The sequence below is a fragment of the Chironomus tepperi genome, unplaced genomic scaffold (assembly GCF_022539635.2).
Source record: "Chironomus tepperi strain 1889 unplaced genomic scaffold, CSIRO-AGI_Ctep_v1 contig_306, whole genome shotgun sequence".
NCBI lineage: Eukaryota > Metazoa > Arthropoda > Insecta > Diptera > Chironomidae > Chironomus > Chironomus tepperi.
Window position 1 is genome coordinate 257,539 of NW_027226428.1, and position 20,533 is coordinate 278,071.

The 20,533-nt window shown below is 32.8% G+C and overlaps 1 protein-coding gene across 1 annotated transcript; it reads right to left on the reverse strand.

Moving 5' to 3' along the window:
• Positions 1-645: 645 nt before the first annotated feature.
• LOC139092528 (thymus-specific serine protease-like) lies at positions 646-3,081 on the reverse strand. Its single transcript, XM_070642951.1, has 4 exons — positions 2,532-3,081; positions 2,166-2,248; positions 1,330-2,036; positions 646-933 (listed from the first exon to the last, which is right to left on the reverse strand). The coding sequence occupies exons 1-4, from the start codon at positions 3,058-3,060 to the stop codon at positions 750-752; spliced, it is 1,503 nt and encodes a 500-aa protein (XP_070499052.1). The 5' UTR covers positions 3,061-3,081; the 3' UTR covers positions 646-749.
• Between the last annotated feature and the right edge of the window lie 17,452 nt (positions 3,082-20,533).

Genomic DNA, 20,533 nt, shown 5'->3' on the forward strand with positions numbered 1-20,533 from the left:
ACACCAAAAAAAATTCACAGTTCATTTTAATTACTCGAAAAAAAAGCTACTCAAGAAGCTGTCAGTAGATTTCACGATTAAATTGCTCAAATTTCCTCTCGTTCAACTTAAATTCCACAAAAAAAAATTATCATGACAAAATCTCATTTCTCCTTCATATTGTGAATTCTTCTTCGCTCCTGCCTCAACATACATAAGTGCAACTTTTGCTTAACATGCATAAAGAATGAATATGACAAAACATTATAACAACACAAAAATACATCCACAGAGCAGCAAAAAGGAAAAGAAGGAAGAAGAAGATAAAAAAAATGCTCAACAGAGATAAACTCGTTGAATACAGCAACAGAAATATAAGCAGTATCTCGTTTTTGGTTAACAGGATGATATGAGAAGCATAAATGTATGAAAATGCTCGTATAAATGGCGAGAGAGGAGATTGAATCAATGGTGATGATAAAAATCAGTCCGCACTCGAGATTTATATTATCCTCGAAAAACATCATCTGTGCATGCGACTGACCTGACTGTTGTTGTTGTTTTGACTTGTGCGAACTTATTGGGGATATTTATGAATTTATTTGTGAATAAAATATGTGAAAAATAGTCAATGTATGTGTAAAGTCATGAGCTGATTAAAACGCATTTATTAATTTAATTCTCAGGTAGCTTTAGAGGATCTTTATTGCTTCTACAAATAAATCTTAAGGATATCAACTCTAAATTGTTCTTTTCAGCTGTTAATTAAGTTACTCTTCCATATTGTCAACTCCGACCCATTTGAAGACAAGTGATTTAACTGTCTGCTTTGTTGCCTTCATTTCTGCACTATCACTATCAGAAATTGCTCCCAAATCACTCACATGAGCTGATAGTGGGATCATAAGTGAGGGTGCTGAATCGTTGAGGTCTTCTAGGACTGACATTGGATGCCTGTTGTGGAAAGTAAAGAGAATGTTTGATTAGGACTCAAAATAGAGTGATATCTGTAGCTGCACAATGTAGATGCCACACATGCGAACTGCAAAATTTCAGGAACTGTTTTAAAATTGAGTCTCAATTTCGTAACAAGCACAGTCTCAAATCCCAAATGGAACGATTCGGTAAATTTAATTTTTCGACATAATGGTAGACTGAAAACAGTCACTACATGGTCGAATAGCTCAAATTGATTAATCGGTCCCTAATCTGGTATCAAATCAGAATTACTTCGACCGGTTACCGGATTAATGCTCGATTAATCAACTTGTACAATTCGGATTACAGATAACACGTCGATGTTATAATTCCCTAGCATCTACATTGTACTACTCAAGTAATTTCACTTACCAAGGATCAATTTCACCATTAGTAAACACCACATTTGTAAGTTCAGGTCCATATCCACCATAAATTACATTTGTTCGATCAACATTGAATTCAATGTTCTTCCTACTAAACTTATTGTCATACAAATCATTACAGATTCTGTAAAAATATTCAAGGCCATAAGTTGAACCGAAAATTTGGTCTTTAGATGTCGATGTCTGGAACCATGCAAACTCTGCACATGTTTGATAAATCCATTGTCTCATTTGTTGATTGGCTAATGATCCCCAAGTGTAATTTGAAAACTTTTCTATGCTGTTTCTGTAGCTGAAATCCAAACACTCAGCATTTCTACCCTCGGTAGCTTGCTTGATTCCTTTCGATACTAAAGCATTATCACCACGAACCCAAGCTGCAAATGCACCAATATCATCAGTTAAATTTCTTGAAAACTTCATTTCATCACATGCATTCTGAATATTTCTGTTTCTATGAGTTTGTACAAGTCCTGCGACAATGTCACTTACTTCATAAAAGAAGTGAGGCACATCAATTGGAAGCTCAAGTTCCTGACACAAAACGAAAGCTTCTGAGATACGTGTAGTATTTTTCTGATCTACAAGCTCTTCCATGTCATCAAATGCATTGTTTATGATTGCTGTGCATTCATCTCCACCAATGTCTTGGATAGCCTTAGCCATTACTTCCTTGTATTCGTAGAAGTCGACCTAGGGGATTGAAATGTGGTGATTAATTTGGTTAAGTGGATGGCAAAGTTTAAGGAGCTCAGAAGTGAATTAGACTAAAGCATCAGGAACTCTAATCCATAAATTGGATATTGGATATTGGATATTTACCTTAGCAAATACTGGACCTGATGATGCAAAAGAGCCAGTAACAAGGTGTGGGTACTTCAGTCTCATCCAGGCAGCCATGGTAGCTAAATAGAAGGATATGGACATGTAATTATCCGTCTAAATTCAAGCAGTGCTGCTGAATGTCTATTGTGTCATTCAAGACTCTGACTTTGACGACTATGATCTCTGGTATTGAAAATTACACCAAAAGTAGTAAAAGTCGACAAAACCCAAAACAATTATCCACTTAAAAATTATATGCTCAATAAATCAGTCAACCCTAAATCCAAATAAATTTATGTAGCACCTTTTCGATTACAGCACGGTAATCTTAAGTGGAAAATTGATAACAATAACCTTACTTACCGCTATAACTTGCTCCAACAAGAATTACTTTGGAATTTTCTAATTCAGGTACTGTTGACCTAATATACTCAATGAAATGAGCAACATCAGCAAGTGCTTGATCGACTGATAAATATTTAAGGTTCTCAGTCTTGGTGTCATTAGTTGGACGACTTTGGCCATAGAATCGATGTTCAGTATAAAATAAAGCTCCGCTAGTTTCCACTGCCATTTCATGAATTAATGAACCAGCCATAATTGATCTAGATGAAATTGTCCATTCTCCACCAAGATAGATGAAAATTGGTCCATTTTGTTCCATTAATGACAAATCCTGATAATATCTCATTTGCCATTTACGAGTATCTTGTGGATTAAAATTGTCTAATCTTTGTTCAATCCATTCCTCAGTTGGAGTTGCAAATGTTCCTGAACGTTTAAAAACCTGAAATTCAGGCTCCTGATGAGTATTTGTGTATCGAGTAGAACCAAAAAATCCACTAGATAATTTACAGATAATCAGCACAACGAAAATTATTAGAAACTTCATGTTGACTGTCGAACGTATAAAAGTAAACTGATTAAAAATTCGTCTAACTTTTTTTTTTTTGTGTATTAATTCATTTTCTACGCCTTGTTATCAACTTATCAGTATAATATGTAGCGTAAACATCTGTTAATACATTTCAATGAGACTTATTGTATTGTTTTGTAATTTTGTTTTAAGACGTGTGCTTACAACTACTAAGTTGATTGCTGTTTTAATAAGTTAATCTAATTATTTCTAATCTATGAATATTCACACATAATTTAGAATGTTTTGTCAAGTCATAGTCATACCGAATTTTCAACTGAATATCTGAGTCTGAAGCTTCAAGCTAGTGTTGGTAAACCTAAGTGCTGCGGTACATTTGTGGGAATTCTGGATTTTGAGCAATTTAAGGTTGATAAAGAACTAAAAAGTGCCAGTATTGCTCAAACTGTGTGCCAAGGAAATCTTTATTGAAATACCATGAAACGAGCGCTGTTCCGGTCGTAGACCATCACTAATTTTGCGCTGTAAAACAAAAAATATTGGCCAGCAATGCACTCGTATATGACATAACATAAAAAAAGTTATCCACTTCTGCTTTATACTAACACTAGTCACACAAGAGTCAATAAAACCTCACGAACCAGTTTGTCAGGCTTAAACTCAACCTACCCCAACTATATTGATAAAAGCACATCTCAACTGAAATATTTTTGAGTTTATTGTACGATGAGAAATTTTTTTGGGAATGAATAATTTGTAGCAAGGTTAATATACGTATGATAAGAAGCATATCTAGGGGAAAATTTTAGGGTCAACCTATCTCCACCTATTTGGACAAAATGCTTCAATTCTTTGGTTTTTCGAGACAAAACTCACTAATTATCCGCCCAAAAAATCAACTTTCAGTATTAAAATGCATACTTATATACACTCACTTACTTACTTCGCTGATCGTACAGATCAATTGTGATCCATGACCTCTTAAATGTGTCGCCTGAAACTGGCTCTATCGCTGGCTTCTACTTGCTAATTTCTAATGAATTAAATTGCATATCTTACATAAATTGAAGAGATAGCTCGGATAGCACAATTTGGCTTGCCTTCAAGAAACCCTCTTGTCTGGCCGTCTTAGCGAAAAAGTAGCTACTTAATTATGCTGTCTCGAAGGATCTATCAACGCATATCCTAAGTCTTCCTACACTAAATTTAGTAAGATTGAAGTTCAATCCAATTTGATGTAGTTAATTGAGTTCTTTAGCTACTCATCCTTTATACCATAGAAAACTAAGGAAGGTTAATTTCAAAATCAACCCCAAATCTTAAATGTGGGATTCGTAGGCCAAATGTGACAAAAATTCATTCATTTTCACTTAAATCAGCCTTAATTACATCACTATAGACACCCAGACATATCATAACCCATAATCCACATTCCAATCCCCAAAGAATCAACAACAGAAGAAAAAAATATCCATCGAGCACATAGTAAACATGAGATGTAAAAGAGTGAAAAACAGGTATGACGAGATTTTTTTTTATATTTTATTTCACTTTCGTCTCGATTTATTATAAATTTAATGAGTTTATTTATTATTAAATGTCCAATGCCTCAATGCCTTTAACTCTACGCACGCGTTCATTACATGTTGATTGCACACATCAAATACCGTAAAATCAGTTCAATAATAATTCGTTATACGTATCAACAATCTCTCCATCTCACTTACTTACCTCTTATTTTTACTCTGAATTTTGCTGTATTTTTCGCGGTCTTGATGCTGAGCACACAAAAATTGTAAAGATATGTAGCTATAGCAATAATAATCATGAAAATCATTATTAAAGGTTGATTGTCGTTGTCAATTTTAAATCTCCACCTTACTTATTTACCACCCACTTATACTTCTTTACAGCATGGAATATTGATTCAAACTCAATTTTCCTTATTCAGTGTAAATATTTGAAAATTATTTGAACGAAAGATATTTTTTTTATATCATAGAGTACTTTAGGAATCATGCGAGAATGGAAAGATGTGACGGGGAGGAATGAAGGCAAAGGATCTTTAAATGAATAGAAAATTGGAATGTCGAATGTTAAATCATTAAGCAACCGCAGTTGATTGTTGGAAAATGAGGAGACTTGAAGATTATAGAATAGTATGGGAAAGTTAATATTAGACGGTATTGTGGGTGATGATGAGGGGTTGCTGGATGGAATGGAACTTTGAGATTCTTTTGTTTTGTGAAATTTATTGAATTTTACAGAATGTTGGTCTTGTTGCTAATTTTTAACGGTTAAACATGAGCTTAATTGATCAAAATTTAACAGAGCTGACTGGAATTGAATTGAACCTGCTTCAAATGAACTAAACTGACCAAAGTTCAAATAAATTGATAGAATTTGAACTAAATTGAACTGAAGCAGACCAAAACTCAACTTAATTGATCAAAATTGAACTAAACTTGCCTAAATTTATTTATACTGAGCAATATTGAACCAATCAGGACATACTTGAAACTGAATTGCCAAAATTGAACCAAAATTGAATCAAAAATTGAACAAAAGTTACTAAAATGAACGGAAATGAATTAAAATAATCAAAAATGATCAAAAACTCATCATAATTAAACTAAACTGAGCAAAAATTAACTTAATAGAATTAAACAATGCCAAATTGTACTAAACTAGACTGAATTGAATTAAAGTGAGCTAAAATTCAACTCAATTGACCAAAATTGAATCGAAAATTTGAACAAAACTAATCAACATGAACTAAAATAACTGCAAATGACCTGAATCTAACATGAAATGAACTGAGTTGTCCAAAATTGAACTCAAATGAACTAAACAAGGAAAAAATGAAGTGATCAAAACTGAATTAATATGATTATGACCCAAGCTTAGCTCAACTGATCAAAATTGAACTTAACTTGTCTCAATTAAACTGAAACAGTTCACATTTTACCATAATTGACCAAAACTTAACCTAAACTGGACAACATTTAATCGAAATTGACCAAATTGACTCAATACAGACCAAAATAGACAAAAACATCCTTAAAATAGAAATCATCAGACAACAAACAAATTCCCTTCCTGTCCCCAATTTAAATTACAAGTACTTAAATGACTCAAGAAATGCAAACAACAACAATGTAAAATTAAATGCACTCAATAATCTTCGATAAACGCGACGAAAATAAAAGAATGAACCAGAGCCAGACGCTACATAATAAATTGACATCAAATTATTCGACGTTAAAGGTTTCTTTCAACTTCTTTCTTTTCTTTTTAAATAAGAGCGAATGAGAGAAATCTCTGACAATTTTTTTATTTTTTGCTTATTTTCTTGTGTTTGCACAACACAACACAAAATAAAGCACAGCAGAAAATAAGCAACAAAAAAAATATATAACAAAAATTGTATGCAGTGTGCGCGCACAGTAATGCATAAGAAGATGAAATTGAAAATGCGAAAAAAATAATAATTGTGGATGAGATGTGGAATGTTTGAGGGAGTTAAGGCGCATTTTGACCAGTTGAAGGAGGAATTTGATGGGGTTTAACTTGTTTACTTGATGTAATCATGTTCCTGTGTGGAGTTAAGGTTACAATTAAAGGCTGAATCTGACTCTGTTACTGGCTCTGTCCGAACGATAAGCTGACTTTCTTTTTTGATCATTATTCTGTCTCAAGCAGCTTTTGGAGCTTCTAGTTGCTTTTTATTTCCCGGATTCTAACCAAAGACGGGGAGCCAAACTTGAGTTTCAGTCTCAACAATGACAATATTTCTGGCAAATGAGGTTTGACTGCATATTTTATGAATATGTAGTCATTGGGATATTATTCCTAGTGTTTATAAAGCCTTAATTGTGAAATAGGTTGAATTTAGAGTCAAACGAGCCCGAAAGGCACATGGTTTCGAATTGTCCAAAAATCCAGATCCAGACAAACTTTTCTCTAGCCGGAGGCTGGATTTCATCGAGTTTGGCTTGGGATCAGAAAATTGTTGAAGAATTTTCAGCAATATCCATGTCGTGAGTGTTTGTTACCAAAAATACCTTAAAACTGACAATCAAAGAAGGATTAAACTTGGATAAAACCAGTAATTAATGACAAATTACCAAAATTTTTACAAATCACATCCATACCCTCAAATTAAACTTATTCAGCCCACAATCCCACCCCTGACCCAACAAAAGCCAATCCATTCAAGATCAAAAAAACATCTCAGTGTAATTTATAAAGGCCGTTGATGAGACGGCACATAGAGGCCGGTCTGTGTAATCTGTATGTGCTATACACTACAATGTGACTTTGTATTTCACATTCGTATAGATGGAATTGAAGGAATTCTTATTTTATTTTTGTTGCCTTCTTACTTCGCTTATTTTCATATTATTTTATTTAATATTTCAAGGTTCTTGCCGCACGATGTCGATGTACACAAAACATGAAGAAAGAGAAAAGAAGGCAAAAAAAAAATAAATTTTTTTCTTCTTTACAATTTGCGAAGAATTAAAAAGCATTTCGGAATATCAAAAAAAAAAGCAGGCAAAGTGAGAGAGTGAGAGAGAAAGAGAGATGGAAAGACGTGAATCTATTTTTATTTGAGAAATTTCTCAACAACTCTTTCTGAATGACTGAGCCGTCCGCTGTTCTTCCGCAAAATAATATAAAAAAAGCACTAAAAAATTTTTGCTTTATATAATACACACTGTGTGCAATATCAGTCTTTGCTTTCCTGGTAATTTTGCAACGTCACTCGTACACTAACTTTTTTTTGTGTGTTTTCGGTGTCGCAGCAAAGATGAAAAGCATACGCGAGGAAATATCATAAATTTTTATTTATTTTTTGCACTTTTTTTATTAATTTTTTTAACATTATTTTTATTGTTATTATTTCGTTTAAGTCTAACTAATTTGCATATTTGTACATATGTGATTATATTTTTTCAGTATCTTTTGGCCATGACCATAATCGTCCAGACTGAACAAATACAGCAAACGAATAATATATAAAAAATGAGACAAATAACGTCAGAGACGACGTGCGAAATGATTTTTTTGTGTATAAATATTCTCAGATCTTTTTATATAGGTAGCTTTTTGTGTCTTTCTGATTCATTTTAAATAGTTTTTACGTAGTTTTACCAACCGTAAAATTTACTACCTTAATTCGTTAATTTGCTTGTGTGCTTGTTTAATATTCTTGAGTAATTTTATTAGTTTTTTTTTTCAGATTTTTCTTATTGTTGCTTTATTTTAAATAACAATTTTATGTGACAGACTATGACAGTGTTGTCCAGAGTTTCTTGTGACATGACACATTATGTTACTAAGCCACGACTTAAACCGAACGTGTCATGACATGGACTGTGGCAATTTTGATAGAATTCGGAGGCACACAGTTTGTATAACACTGGTTTTTAGCCAGAAACTTGCTAGAAACCATATGATGAAAAGCTAATGATAAAGACAGGACTGAAGGGTTGTTCATTTATTGTGTAATTACTGTTCATACCCCCTCCGCTAATCTCTAGCCTCAAATCAAGACTCAATCACTCATCTGAGGTTTTAAAAATTCTATAATATTCAGAATTTTTTGAATTTTTGGTTCAAACTACTTTTGTATGTAATCCTAGGTTTGGAGTAGGAGTCGAAATTTTTTTGAAGGGTTTTTGGATTCTTTTCATGAAGAAGTTTTTTCCAATTAGAAGTTCGGGAATTTCGAAGGTCAGAAAAAATTACACAACAGGGCTAATCAAGGTGAATGAGAATGGATAAGGGATTTAGATACAGTTTTGCATTAAAGTTTCTGACTAAAAATAAGGTAGCGTATAGAAATGATTAAGGTTTGGCCGAAATTTTCAGACCTCATCATGTACAATGAAGGAAAAGCATGTCTGTAGTTTTTGACTCAACCTTAATCATTTTAATTGAGAATTTTTACAAAATAATACAAAATATTTGAAAAAAAAGTCAAAAAAAATTCAAGGCATTAAAGATTGTATCAAAATCTACTTTTTTGAAGAAAGGATTCGAACCATATTTATTAATCTTAATTTGATTAGATCACACTTTTTTACACTTAATGTATAAGAATAATTTTCAATCATACTTTAAAATTTAAAACAAATAAAAATTTTAATCCAAAATTTAATAATTACAAAAGATTATTCAAATTTCAATTAACTCAATAAACCTCCTGCACTTCTCATAATGTAGCAATTATTTTACGACTTTTTTATTACAGCCTTCATCCTGACCACACTCACTTAACACAAGCTTAGCTAATACAATTTCAAAGGATTTTGTGGCTTATAATCTGTGCTAAAAATACAAACTTTAAATAAACTTAGTCAAATAAATTTTCATTTAAATTCTCATTATAAAGTCGTAAAACACAAATTGTTTCACTCAATTTAACCTTAATATCTAGAAATACCTTTGGGGTCAAAAGCTTAAATCTGATTAAAAAAATTAAATATTTTGACAAAATTATCAGATATTAAAGTAAACAACAGGCAAAATATGGAAAATTGGAACTTTATTAATTGATAATTTTTTAGTGGTTTTTAATTTATTTAAACTGCCTGGATGTTGATTGCTGGATTTAATTAAAAGAAAGTTGGTAAAATTTAATCAAAATTTAACTAGTTTAATTGATTGAACTCATCTTCTTACCTTTAAATGACCTTATTAAGTAGAACATCCTTAATAAACAGTAAAAGTCACTAAAACAATTCATATTAAGCACCAAAACATTCTCCAAATCCCTAGCAACATCGACAAACTTTTTATTGATTTTCCAACATCCATTATCACACACAGACTCCAAACTATAGCAAAATGAGAAAATAGGGAATCATAGAATATAAAATGTGCTTCTCACATCATCATCATCGTCGTCGTCATTCAATGAGTTTGAGAACAAAAGCCAACAACTAGCGAAAAACACACAGCAACGACGATATGACTAACATTCAAGTTCAAACAACTCTTTTTTTATATATTTTATTATTTTTTCTTTTCTTTTCCATTCTCCTTCACTTTTTTTTCCCATTTATAAACATTTTAATAATAATAATCTCATTCAGCTCACATATATTTGAGTATGTATACACACTTCTCATTCGGAAGAGTTGAACAACAACAACAGAATCAAATATAAAAGCTAATAATTCATTAAATTTATCAAAATGAAAAGTTGTTACCAGATGTAAAATGTCTTTATAGTCTTAGAGCTTTACATAGTAGCAACAAGACAATAGAGTGCCGAGGAAATGACTATTACTATTTTACATGACATAAGCAGGAAGTTTCGCTCCCTCTCAAGTCTTTCATTAACTCAACATCAACGTGTGAGTTGACATTTATCGTTATAAATATTAGCATTATTTAATATAAAAATTAGTCATGATTTCATCAACATTAATGGGTGCGAGATATGAATTTCATGTCTTAGTCTTATGATGGATATGTAACTTGACTGCTTGTATGGAATTTAAGAATGTGAGAGAAGTTATGTGTTGTGTTATTTCATTTGATCCAGAGGTGTTGATTGTTTTGGGTCGAATTTGAGTAGAATTTCTTAATTCTTTGGTTTATTAATTGCCATTAATAGTTATGTACAGGAATACGGTATTATGATTAGGATTAGGATAAAGCCAGCTTCGGGAGAAGTGTAAGGGAGGTCATGAATCGCATGATTGGTGAAATAAATAAAGTAGTACAGGAATCCTCTGAAGAAAGGAGAAGAATACAGAACTAAACATAATAATGAACTTTATCTGTTATTCCAGGATGCAGATATAGTGACAGTACTACGTGCGAATCGCTTGAGATGGGGCAGGACATGTATGTACAGAAATTAAAACTGCGCGGCAATGGGCCCTGGTGCGCCCCAGCCAAGGAAGTAGTAAGTAAGTAGTACAGGAATCCGCAGCAGGAAGCATAGTAACGATAAGAGGATAAATGGGCTTTTAGGATCAAAAAAGGAATTTGGATAAAATCCTACAATTAATAAGGGGCCGTTCACTTATTACGTTACGCAAAAAACGAATTTCTATACCCCCCTCCCCCCCTCGTTACAAAATGTCGTTACAAAAAAAAATTTTTTGGTTGAGGCTGTTACAAAATCCTAGACCCACTCTCCCCCCTAAAAAGCGAACGTAATAAGGACTTTCGAGACAAAAAAAAAAGTCAGTAAAATCTTCCCATGTTTTCTTTTAGAGACATGATGAACCACTTCTCTGAGCTAGCACCGAGCGACACAACACCGAGTCGCTGTGCCGCTTTGTTGACGATTAAACTTGAAAATGAAGTGGATGTGCCCTAATGGCAGCTTGAGAATTATATTTTGACTATTTTAAGGATGAAATATTAAATTTTTTGCAGCTTACTTCTTGGATTTTCCCTTTTTTAAATGTACAATTCAATATATCAATTCAAAAGATGCATGGCATGACCAAGATGGAAAAGAGTGTCCAAAAGTTATCGTGACTCTAAGAATGGTTGTATTTTGTCAAATTTGACCCAAATCCTGAGTCAACTCGGCCTAAGGACAGTATTTCCCTGCAACATGCCTTTAGTACCATAAAAAAACCTATCAATGAATAAAACATTTAATTATAAATCCCATCATCTCCAATAATTCCAAGAATCAACCAACAAATCTCTTTAAAATCAAACCACAATACATTTAATAATCCAAATCCCCAAAAACTCCCCATCTACAGCTCTGCCTCATTCATAATCTGTTTGCATATTTGAAGAGTGTAGAGCACAGACAACAAAAAAAAAACGACAAGATTAAAGGTATATTCAGCAAGCAGCATTGAAATGTATAAGCTTCACAGCTATCCATCGACATCATTTATCGTCATCACTCGATTGCATGTATGAGTGAATGCACTTGGATATCGATAGAGTAGGAACGTTTTAAACGTAATAAAAATTTATTTTTTGCGCTGTTTTTTTATAAATATAAATTCAATAGGCAACAGAGTGCTAGTAGCAGTCTACAACAAGTCCGGCACAACAAAATCAAAAAATTTCTCGGCATAAAGGAATAAAAAAAATTACAAAAGTCCTCGTGTTATTGATCGAGGGACTTAAGCGCATTTTTGTCCCAGCGATCAGTATTTGATTAATAAGTCAGTTCAGTAGGATCCAGATCACTTCCAGATCCAAAAAAGAAGATCCGGTAGGATCCAGGTCACTTCCAGATCCACAAAACTAAGATCCAGTAGGATCCAGGTCACTTCCAAACCCACAAACCAAGATCCAGTAGGATCCTGGTCACTTCCATATAATTTAACGGATTTTTATTAATCAAACCACATAACGGTTATGATAAATTTAAATTTTGTTTAGTAAACACTGCTAGAAATTCGAAGAACATTGAAAAACACTGTAAAACAATGAAAAAACGTGTTGTTGTTGTATATGAAAATGAAAAATTGTTAATTATAGTATTTATGTGTTGATTTGAAACTTTTAAATGCCCGGCGCCGCAATAACTTTATGGCACTGATCTTTTAAAACCATTCCGAGCTCTCTACGATGTCTAGATAAAAAGTTTTTAACGTCAGCCGACCGAACGAACGACCGAACGAACGACCGAACAAAGTGTCTTATTAAGCTACCTTTTTGAAAAAAATTTCAAAAATGCGCTAAAAAGTGAAGCACAATTTAAATCATATTGAAATCGCTTCACTGAGTGGTTTTCATTTTTTTTATTCTTCGTCCATCCATCTCTCTCACTTTATGTCTTCTCATTTATTGAAATGAATTTAAAACTGCAGCACATCAATTTTTCATTCAATTACAATATATATTTATTTTTTTTGTCTTAACATTACATTTATTTGCCTTTTGCATTTCTGCGCCGTTCGCTGCCTTCAATTTCAATGCAATTTAATTTTTTATATAACTTAAAACGTATTTATGTAGTCGAGCATCATCATCAGCATCATTGTATGTTGTAATAATGAATGTACTACTTTAAGAAATCCGATGCCATCATCATTTTGTACTTAATTGAGTGCCAATTTATACCCTCAAATGCATTCCGCATTTCGCACATTCGAATATGTTTGAAAATACGCATTTACATGTAAAATATTGATGATTTTAAAGTCAATCGGTGTCGTGAGGGGGTTGAATTTTCCCAGAATTTTCACATTTTTGTTCAATTTTTGAATTTAAATGTGTTGGAGGTTAACAAGGAAGAGGCAGCATCAATGATTATATCAGAGATATTGCATTAAAGTATATTAATAGTTTAAGTTGCTATTCTGTCATTTTTGGCTGCATCCAGTAAGCATCTGGTAAGAGTATGTGACAGAAACTCCTAATAACGTGTGTTCGAATCCCACATAATTTGGAAGATCATTACAAGCTGTTTAATTTTGAATATTATCCCTAACGGACAAAGAACATGCTTTAATGGTGCAGAAAGACCACTGCGATACCTAAAAGATGTTTATTTGCCTGTTAGTATATGTACCTTAATCCAATAACAAGCCTTCCACAACTCAAATTTTATCAGCAGGAGCCAAGATGGTTGAGTTTGGACTCCTTTTTAAAATTTACTTGTGACTGCCATGGACTCACAACAATCCGAATTTAATACTGTCTATTATTGGGCAACATTCTTAGCCCTCCAACCTTCTCATATTCCAAGCACCAAAACCTCAAATTGACACTTCAATTACCCAAATATACCCATGTCCACCAAACCACACATCCCCCTATATCCCATATAATACACATTGTAAAACTTGCATCATAATCTGTTTTACAAATAAATCGAACATGAAAATGAAAAAAAAAAAGATTAAATTACAATATTTCACAAGTTTCTTTTATTTCCAGATGAAATGGCTGCTACTTGCTGACTTATTAATTCAATCGTAAAAAGAGAGCGACGGTCAACCATCGGTAGGAGAGAGAAGAAAAAAATTGCATTCATTTAAATATCGATGTCTAATTATTTAGAAATAAATGGATAGAAATGAAAAGTGCACTTACTGCTTATGCAGCAACTTATAATGCAAAAAAGTATTTATTTGCGATTTATTCATTTGACATCGATAAATATAATTTGAATTGACATTAAATATCGGAAATTGAGATTGAAACAGAATGTTTTGTTGGGATTTGGGTCATTAGCGTTTGATGGGTTGGATTAGTGGTGCACAACCTGTGTGCTGGGTCACGCTAGTGAGTCGCGTATGAGCCGTATGTTTGGTGGGGTTTCAGGAATTAAAAGATTGCGTTCCACTGGGTTCGGTCCTTAGTAGTATGGGCTTAAGGGTACATCAGAAGTGGGTAGGGGGTTGGGTACCTTCATACACCTAAGGACCTTAACTATAAGAGCTCAAAATTCCAACTATTCTAAAATCCAATTTCAAAATCCAACACCAAGCCTCTCCCACTTTTCATACCTTCACAAAGCATTAAAACTCACAAACCATACATAATATCCATTTAAATAAAATCAAAATTGATTTCATTGACTTCTAATTGGATGTCAATAAGCGAGACCGTTGGCATATAAACAGTGACAATAATTATGAAATTCAATATTTAAATTACCTTAATCGCATAAGACATTTTAAGTATTTCTCTCCACAACATCGTCAGATCGTTTCGTTAAGCAAGCTTTTATAAATTGGTGGATATTATGTGAAAATCATTAGTAAATTGATATGTCAATGTGTGAGTTATAATTACTTGAATTAAAGAACAAGAAGGAATGCTTTTGAAGTTGGAATGGTCATAAGACCAGAAGATGGTTGGCACACGTCAAATCAAATTGCTAAGATTAAAATTTTCTTTCGAGTGATTTTAGCATTTGTTGTTTGTGGTGTTTTGAGTTGTTTCTAGTTGACCGAGGTGTAGACATTTTTTATGGGATTAAGTTGGGAGTTTTTGAAATGGAAATAAGAGGTTTTTGGTGATGATAGGTCATTATCCGAGTGATACAATGCGGCGAACTGTCAGTTTGCCGTAAAGATGGGTCAAAGTCAGCCGTCTCGGTACCAGGTCAGGTCAACTTCGCGGATTACCGTTAATATTGCGACGTAGCGATGTTCTAGCAAATACGCTGAGCTGCTCGGGTTATGGTCATTAGAATTATTTTTTGGAGGCAATTTAAAGCCATAAACTCGATAAACACAAGTCGGTTAATCAAATCAAAGATCAGCACCAGGTCGGCACCATTCAGAGTCACGTGGATTTTGGGCACGATTTTCAATTGATTAACCGATTTGTTCCATTCGGGCAACCATCTTTACCCCTAAAATCACCCTAACGGACAAAAAACCGCCTTTGGACACCGTAGTGGACTTGCTGTACAATAAAAGCATACTCATTGCCTGTTAGAGTCAACCTCTATTCATTCTCACAATATCATCCACATAAATCTCATTAATTCACATCCAAAAAGCATTTAAATTCGAATTAAAATGAGAAAAAAAAAGAAAAGCAGCAGAATAAAAAAATTGCTCAATTTGAATTTTTTGCCTTAAATAGCCTTTAGGCAAGTACACAATATGCTTACATATATACATTCATTTATGTCACATGCCACCTACTTAAGTTCACATCCATAAATCTAGTGAGTAAATCAGATGAAACAGAAACAAGCCATTTAGTGAAGGACATCATCCAAAATAAAAGAAAAAGTAGTTAAGCAAATACACAACAAAAAAAGAGCGTAAATGTTTATGTAGAAGCTCTTGCACTCTTTTCTTTATTGTGTCCACATGTATGTGCAAGTGATATTTCTTAATAATACAAAAAACTACAATTGTATCCAATTTCATCAGTACAAAGGCAATAAAATAATCATACGTTCTCACTCGACGCTGTGCAGTTCTTTATTATTTTATTTTTTTTTTCCTTGCAATTTTTGCCATTGTAAGAGAAAATTACTTTTTGTTACTGCTCATTTCATCGATGACATGTGTGACGGGTCATGTATGGAACACTTGGCGATGTTGCCGATTTACATCGTTTTCTTTTTGTAATTTATCTGGATTTAATTAATTTTAATTTAGCGCTTATGAAGTGTTAAAGGGTGTTTGAGGTAGCAGAGATTATTTTGCAGTAATTACTTTTATGGAGTATATAATAGGAAGTATGATGGGATTGAATTTCTATGATTTCATAATTATTGGAAATATTGAATCTTTTCTTCTTATCCCAAGAGCTCATGGAATTAATGATTGAGCAACAATGCAAAAGTGACAGAAGTTTAGAAATTAAAGACTGTCAGAAGTTATCTAAAGGCAGATCCAGTTTTCGATGAACTCTAAATGAGGCAATGGGCCCTTTAGCGCCTTTGACAACGAATAAGTAAATTGCATCTATTTTGGATAAACAACTATACAAAAAAAGAAGTTGTTCCAGAGGCTATACAGGAATTTTTGTTATCAACCTCCATCTTTGGACAAAATTCTTGAATTTCTTGGGTTTTACGAGACAAAATTTTAGAACAGGCCATTTAGGTGAACCTGACAAAATTACCAAACCAAGTTCTTCTCTTTCCTTCACTATAAATTTGTGTGTACGTCTTTGACTCGTCCTGATATCTGATGCCAGGGTTATTGCCAAATCCTGATCTTATCAGTATCCTGAACTTGCTTTTCTTAGTTGATTCAACAAAGGAAACGTTCAATACACAATTTGAATCTTTTAATCTACAGCTTTTACTGGAGTTTTCGGGCTTTTTAATGCTACATATCCCTGATAAACTCGATCATTTTATTCAATGTTCCGTATTATTCTCCTTTAGTCAATGTTACTCTGATTTGGTCCAGAGTTGGTACCAGATTCGTATTAAATCCAGCACCATGCCAGAATTACGCCAGATTTGTTTTCACGCTTCCTACAAATGCTTGTGTCTTTCTTAAACTGTACTTATCCCTAATAGCATACTCAATACTTACTCATGAGTCTGGAACCAAGTTTAAGATTGATTAACCAACTTCCACTATTCAGTTAAAGTGTCAAGATCACACGAGTCCATTGTTCTCATCAACAAATCTCCATATTTACCTGAGAAGACTCTAGAAAAAATCACAACTTTTCTCATAAAAACGACACCAAAACCACTTAAAAATCATAAATTAAACAGTTTATTGAATATGATTCAGGCATCATAAACGGATAAGCAGGATACTTAAATACCGTAGTAACTAAATCCAATATTTACATTTAATTCATACAAATGTGATAATTAAAGCGATAAAAGCATGTCTTAATGGTATTTAAGATTTTCTCGATAACCATCTATAAAATCTCGTTAAACAGCGAACAAGTAACATAATAGAAATTGAAAATTTTTAATAAAAAAATGTGACTTAAACTAAAGCGAGACTTGGAAGTTGAAGATAAAAAAGTAAAATTGTCGTGAAGATTCAAGTAAAGTAATTTTCATATGAAAAGATTTAATAATTCACACGAGTGACCTTCTTTTCGACATTTTACTTCTTCTCATCGCTTTAAATAAATATTTTTTAGTATTAAAAAAAAAGAAACTGTTGAGCCAACGTCAACGTGAAACTTCTACGAAATAAAAAAATGCTTTTGTGTGTCTCACTTCTTAATATATGTATTATACACATATTTTTCACTTATATACAATAATTTTTTTTTTATTTTTTGCTCTTTATAGTCATGCCGATTGCTAAAGTAAGAAAAAAAATAAATAAATGAAGTTCATGTATTCGTATTTAGCCCGAAAAATGAATAAATTATATATTCATTTTAATTCCACTGAGGAGTTGAGAGATAGAGACATTTATTGTGTGGAGAAGAGAGATAGAGATTAATATTGGCAGTGGATGGGTATCTGGACATGAAATCATAAATCATTTCTAACTTTTTTAATTAATCGTTTCATCTGGTGTAATTGGAATGAATCGAAGATTCAAAGGTTATCTGTGAGACTGCAAAAATGCTCGTATGAGGATATGCTAAAGTGCAATCGATATTAACATATGACTAGTCACTAGTATATGCGTGACTTTTCTGGATTGCAAGAAATTACGATCATTTGAAGAAAAAAATGCTTGCTCGAATAGCACAAGTCGGTTGACAGATCCAAAATATGGCATCGTGCCGGCTATGTCCCTCCTATTTATGTAGAGTCTATCGAAGTCTTCCTTATCTCAAACCAAAGGGGGGTCAAGTCATTGTCTCCTTCCCTCCTTCTTTGAGATTTTAAATATTATTCTATTTAAAGCCAAATATCAAGTTCGATTAACTCCTGAGATTGCCATATCCTCCAAGAGGAAGATGAAAGAGAGTTGTTCGGATACCCAATTACCTTCCTTGCTACGTTCCTGTCTCTCAAACAATTTAATGCAAAGTCTATGAAGGATAATGAAATTGAAAAAATTTCAGACTTAAGACCCTGCTTAAGACTAAGTTGTCAAGGTGACTATCAAACACTAGATGTAGTGTGCTCTAAAAGACATCGAGAGGAACATTTGTTACGAGCCTAATGATGCTTAATAAGGTAGACATTGATGGAAAGAAAATGAACTGTCACAGACTTTTCAGTTCAAAATCTTACTTTCGCTGCATGTGCTGAATGTGACAAAATGTGGCAGAAATCTCAATTTTTGATTAATATGATAATGAAAGGCTCGGTTAAAAATCCCAGACTTGCATTTTTTACAAGCTCGCAGTTTCATGCTGTGTCTAATGGTTCATTCAAACCTGCAGATCTGTGTTTTTTGTATGCAGGCATACAATATTGGAAGAGCCCTAATCATACGTCCAATAATTCTAAACAAATGATTCTTTGTTCCTACCTACCTCATATAATTTTTCAAAATTTCAAATATCACACTAAGTACCCATCCCTTGATCAATTCAAACATTCAAAAAAAAATAATTTAAATAAAAAGCATACTCAACGATGCTATTTTTATTACTTTACCTACTCGCATAATGATAAACTCAAAGTTAAATTATAATAATAGAAGTCTAACGCGTGTATACACTTTCATTTCTTTTGTTTTCTCTCCACATCGAATATTAAAGAGCCTCACGAAGAACCTCATTGACAGCTTCATTATTCAATATTTTAATTTATCAAATTTACACATAAAACCTATTACAATTCATTCCATTTCTTCATTTTTTTGTCGATTATTTGATTTTTCACTTTGGCACATTTGAGAATTTTAATTTCCTGATTGACCAAAATTTTTTTGTGTATGTTTGACTTCTCATTCTTATTTGAATTCAATTGAAAATCTAGACCACAGAAAACAAAAATTCTGTCAATAAAATGGGTTTTTTTGGACAAAGTTTCTTCATTAATTTAATTGAAAATTCACATTTTTTTGTTGCTTCGGCTACAGCAGGTTCCAGCACGTTAGTTGTTTACATACAATTGAGTTTATTAGTAATTTTTTGCAAATGGAAATAAAACGTAAAATGAGAACAAAAGTATTGGATATTGAATTAAATTGTCAAGGCATTTTTTTTTTTTGGTACATGAAGTAAGTGATAATCACATTATGGATGAGCAATGTGAGTCATGGATGGAAATTTCCGATATTTTTTTTTGTGTTTTTCGATACTTTCATCTGAAAAATGTCAGTATTTACTTGGTATTGAGTCAGAGATTTTTACAATGGATTTATTTATTTTTCGGTTCGGTACCTATAAGAGTCAGCACATTGTAATGACTGAATGAAAGGTCAGGCTATAGAGATGATGGTGTCGGCTTAAAACCTCATTTGGATTGCAAATAGCTATTCTGGTATCAGAATAGGCATATCAGCCTCATTTTCGTGCAATTTGTCTTTGTCTCTAATAGAACCAACGTCTGTAGAGGTTGAAAAGGTTTGATATGCGAGACGTAGACGACAAATGGTGAGAATGACTATTTGGTGCTTTATTGTTACCATGTGGGCTGTTTTGTTGTTTATTTTGATGACAAGCTCTAAATACACTCGAAAAAGGAGTCAGTAGTTGATTACCCGAGCAGGCAAGGAGCATGTTCATGAGTATGATCACAAAAATAAGTATAATCAACTAAGTTAATCGAATATGCTCATGAACATGCTCATTTAGGTGACTAAACTCAATGTCTGTTCGATTTAATGAAACCTTGCAATTATACTTGCATCAACAACTAGCTAATTCCAAAAAACAAGTAAAAGCTACTCTCAAAATTACACAAAACAGGTCACTAACCCGATACATGCACACCCAATTCAATAACAATCATTCTCAACTAAATCAACATGTTAAATAGACTTGCTAATACTAAATCATTCAGCACTATGCTTAGCTATTCGATACCAAATGTCCCCAAACAGCAATAATCCACAAATCTAAAATTTTTCCATACCTAAGCAAAAAAAATAGCTTTTTGCCAAAATAAAGGAACATAAAATATTACAAAATTAATAACATCACAAATGAATCCAAAATTTCATGTATTCTTTAT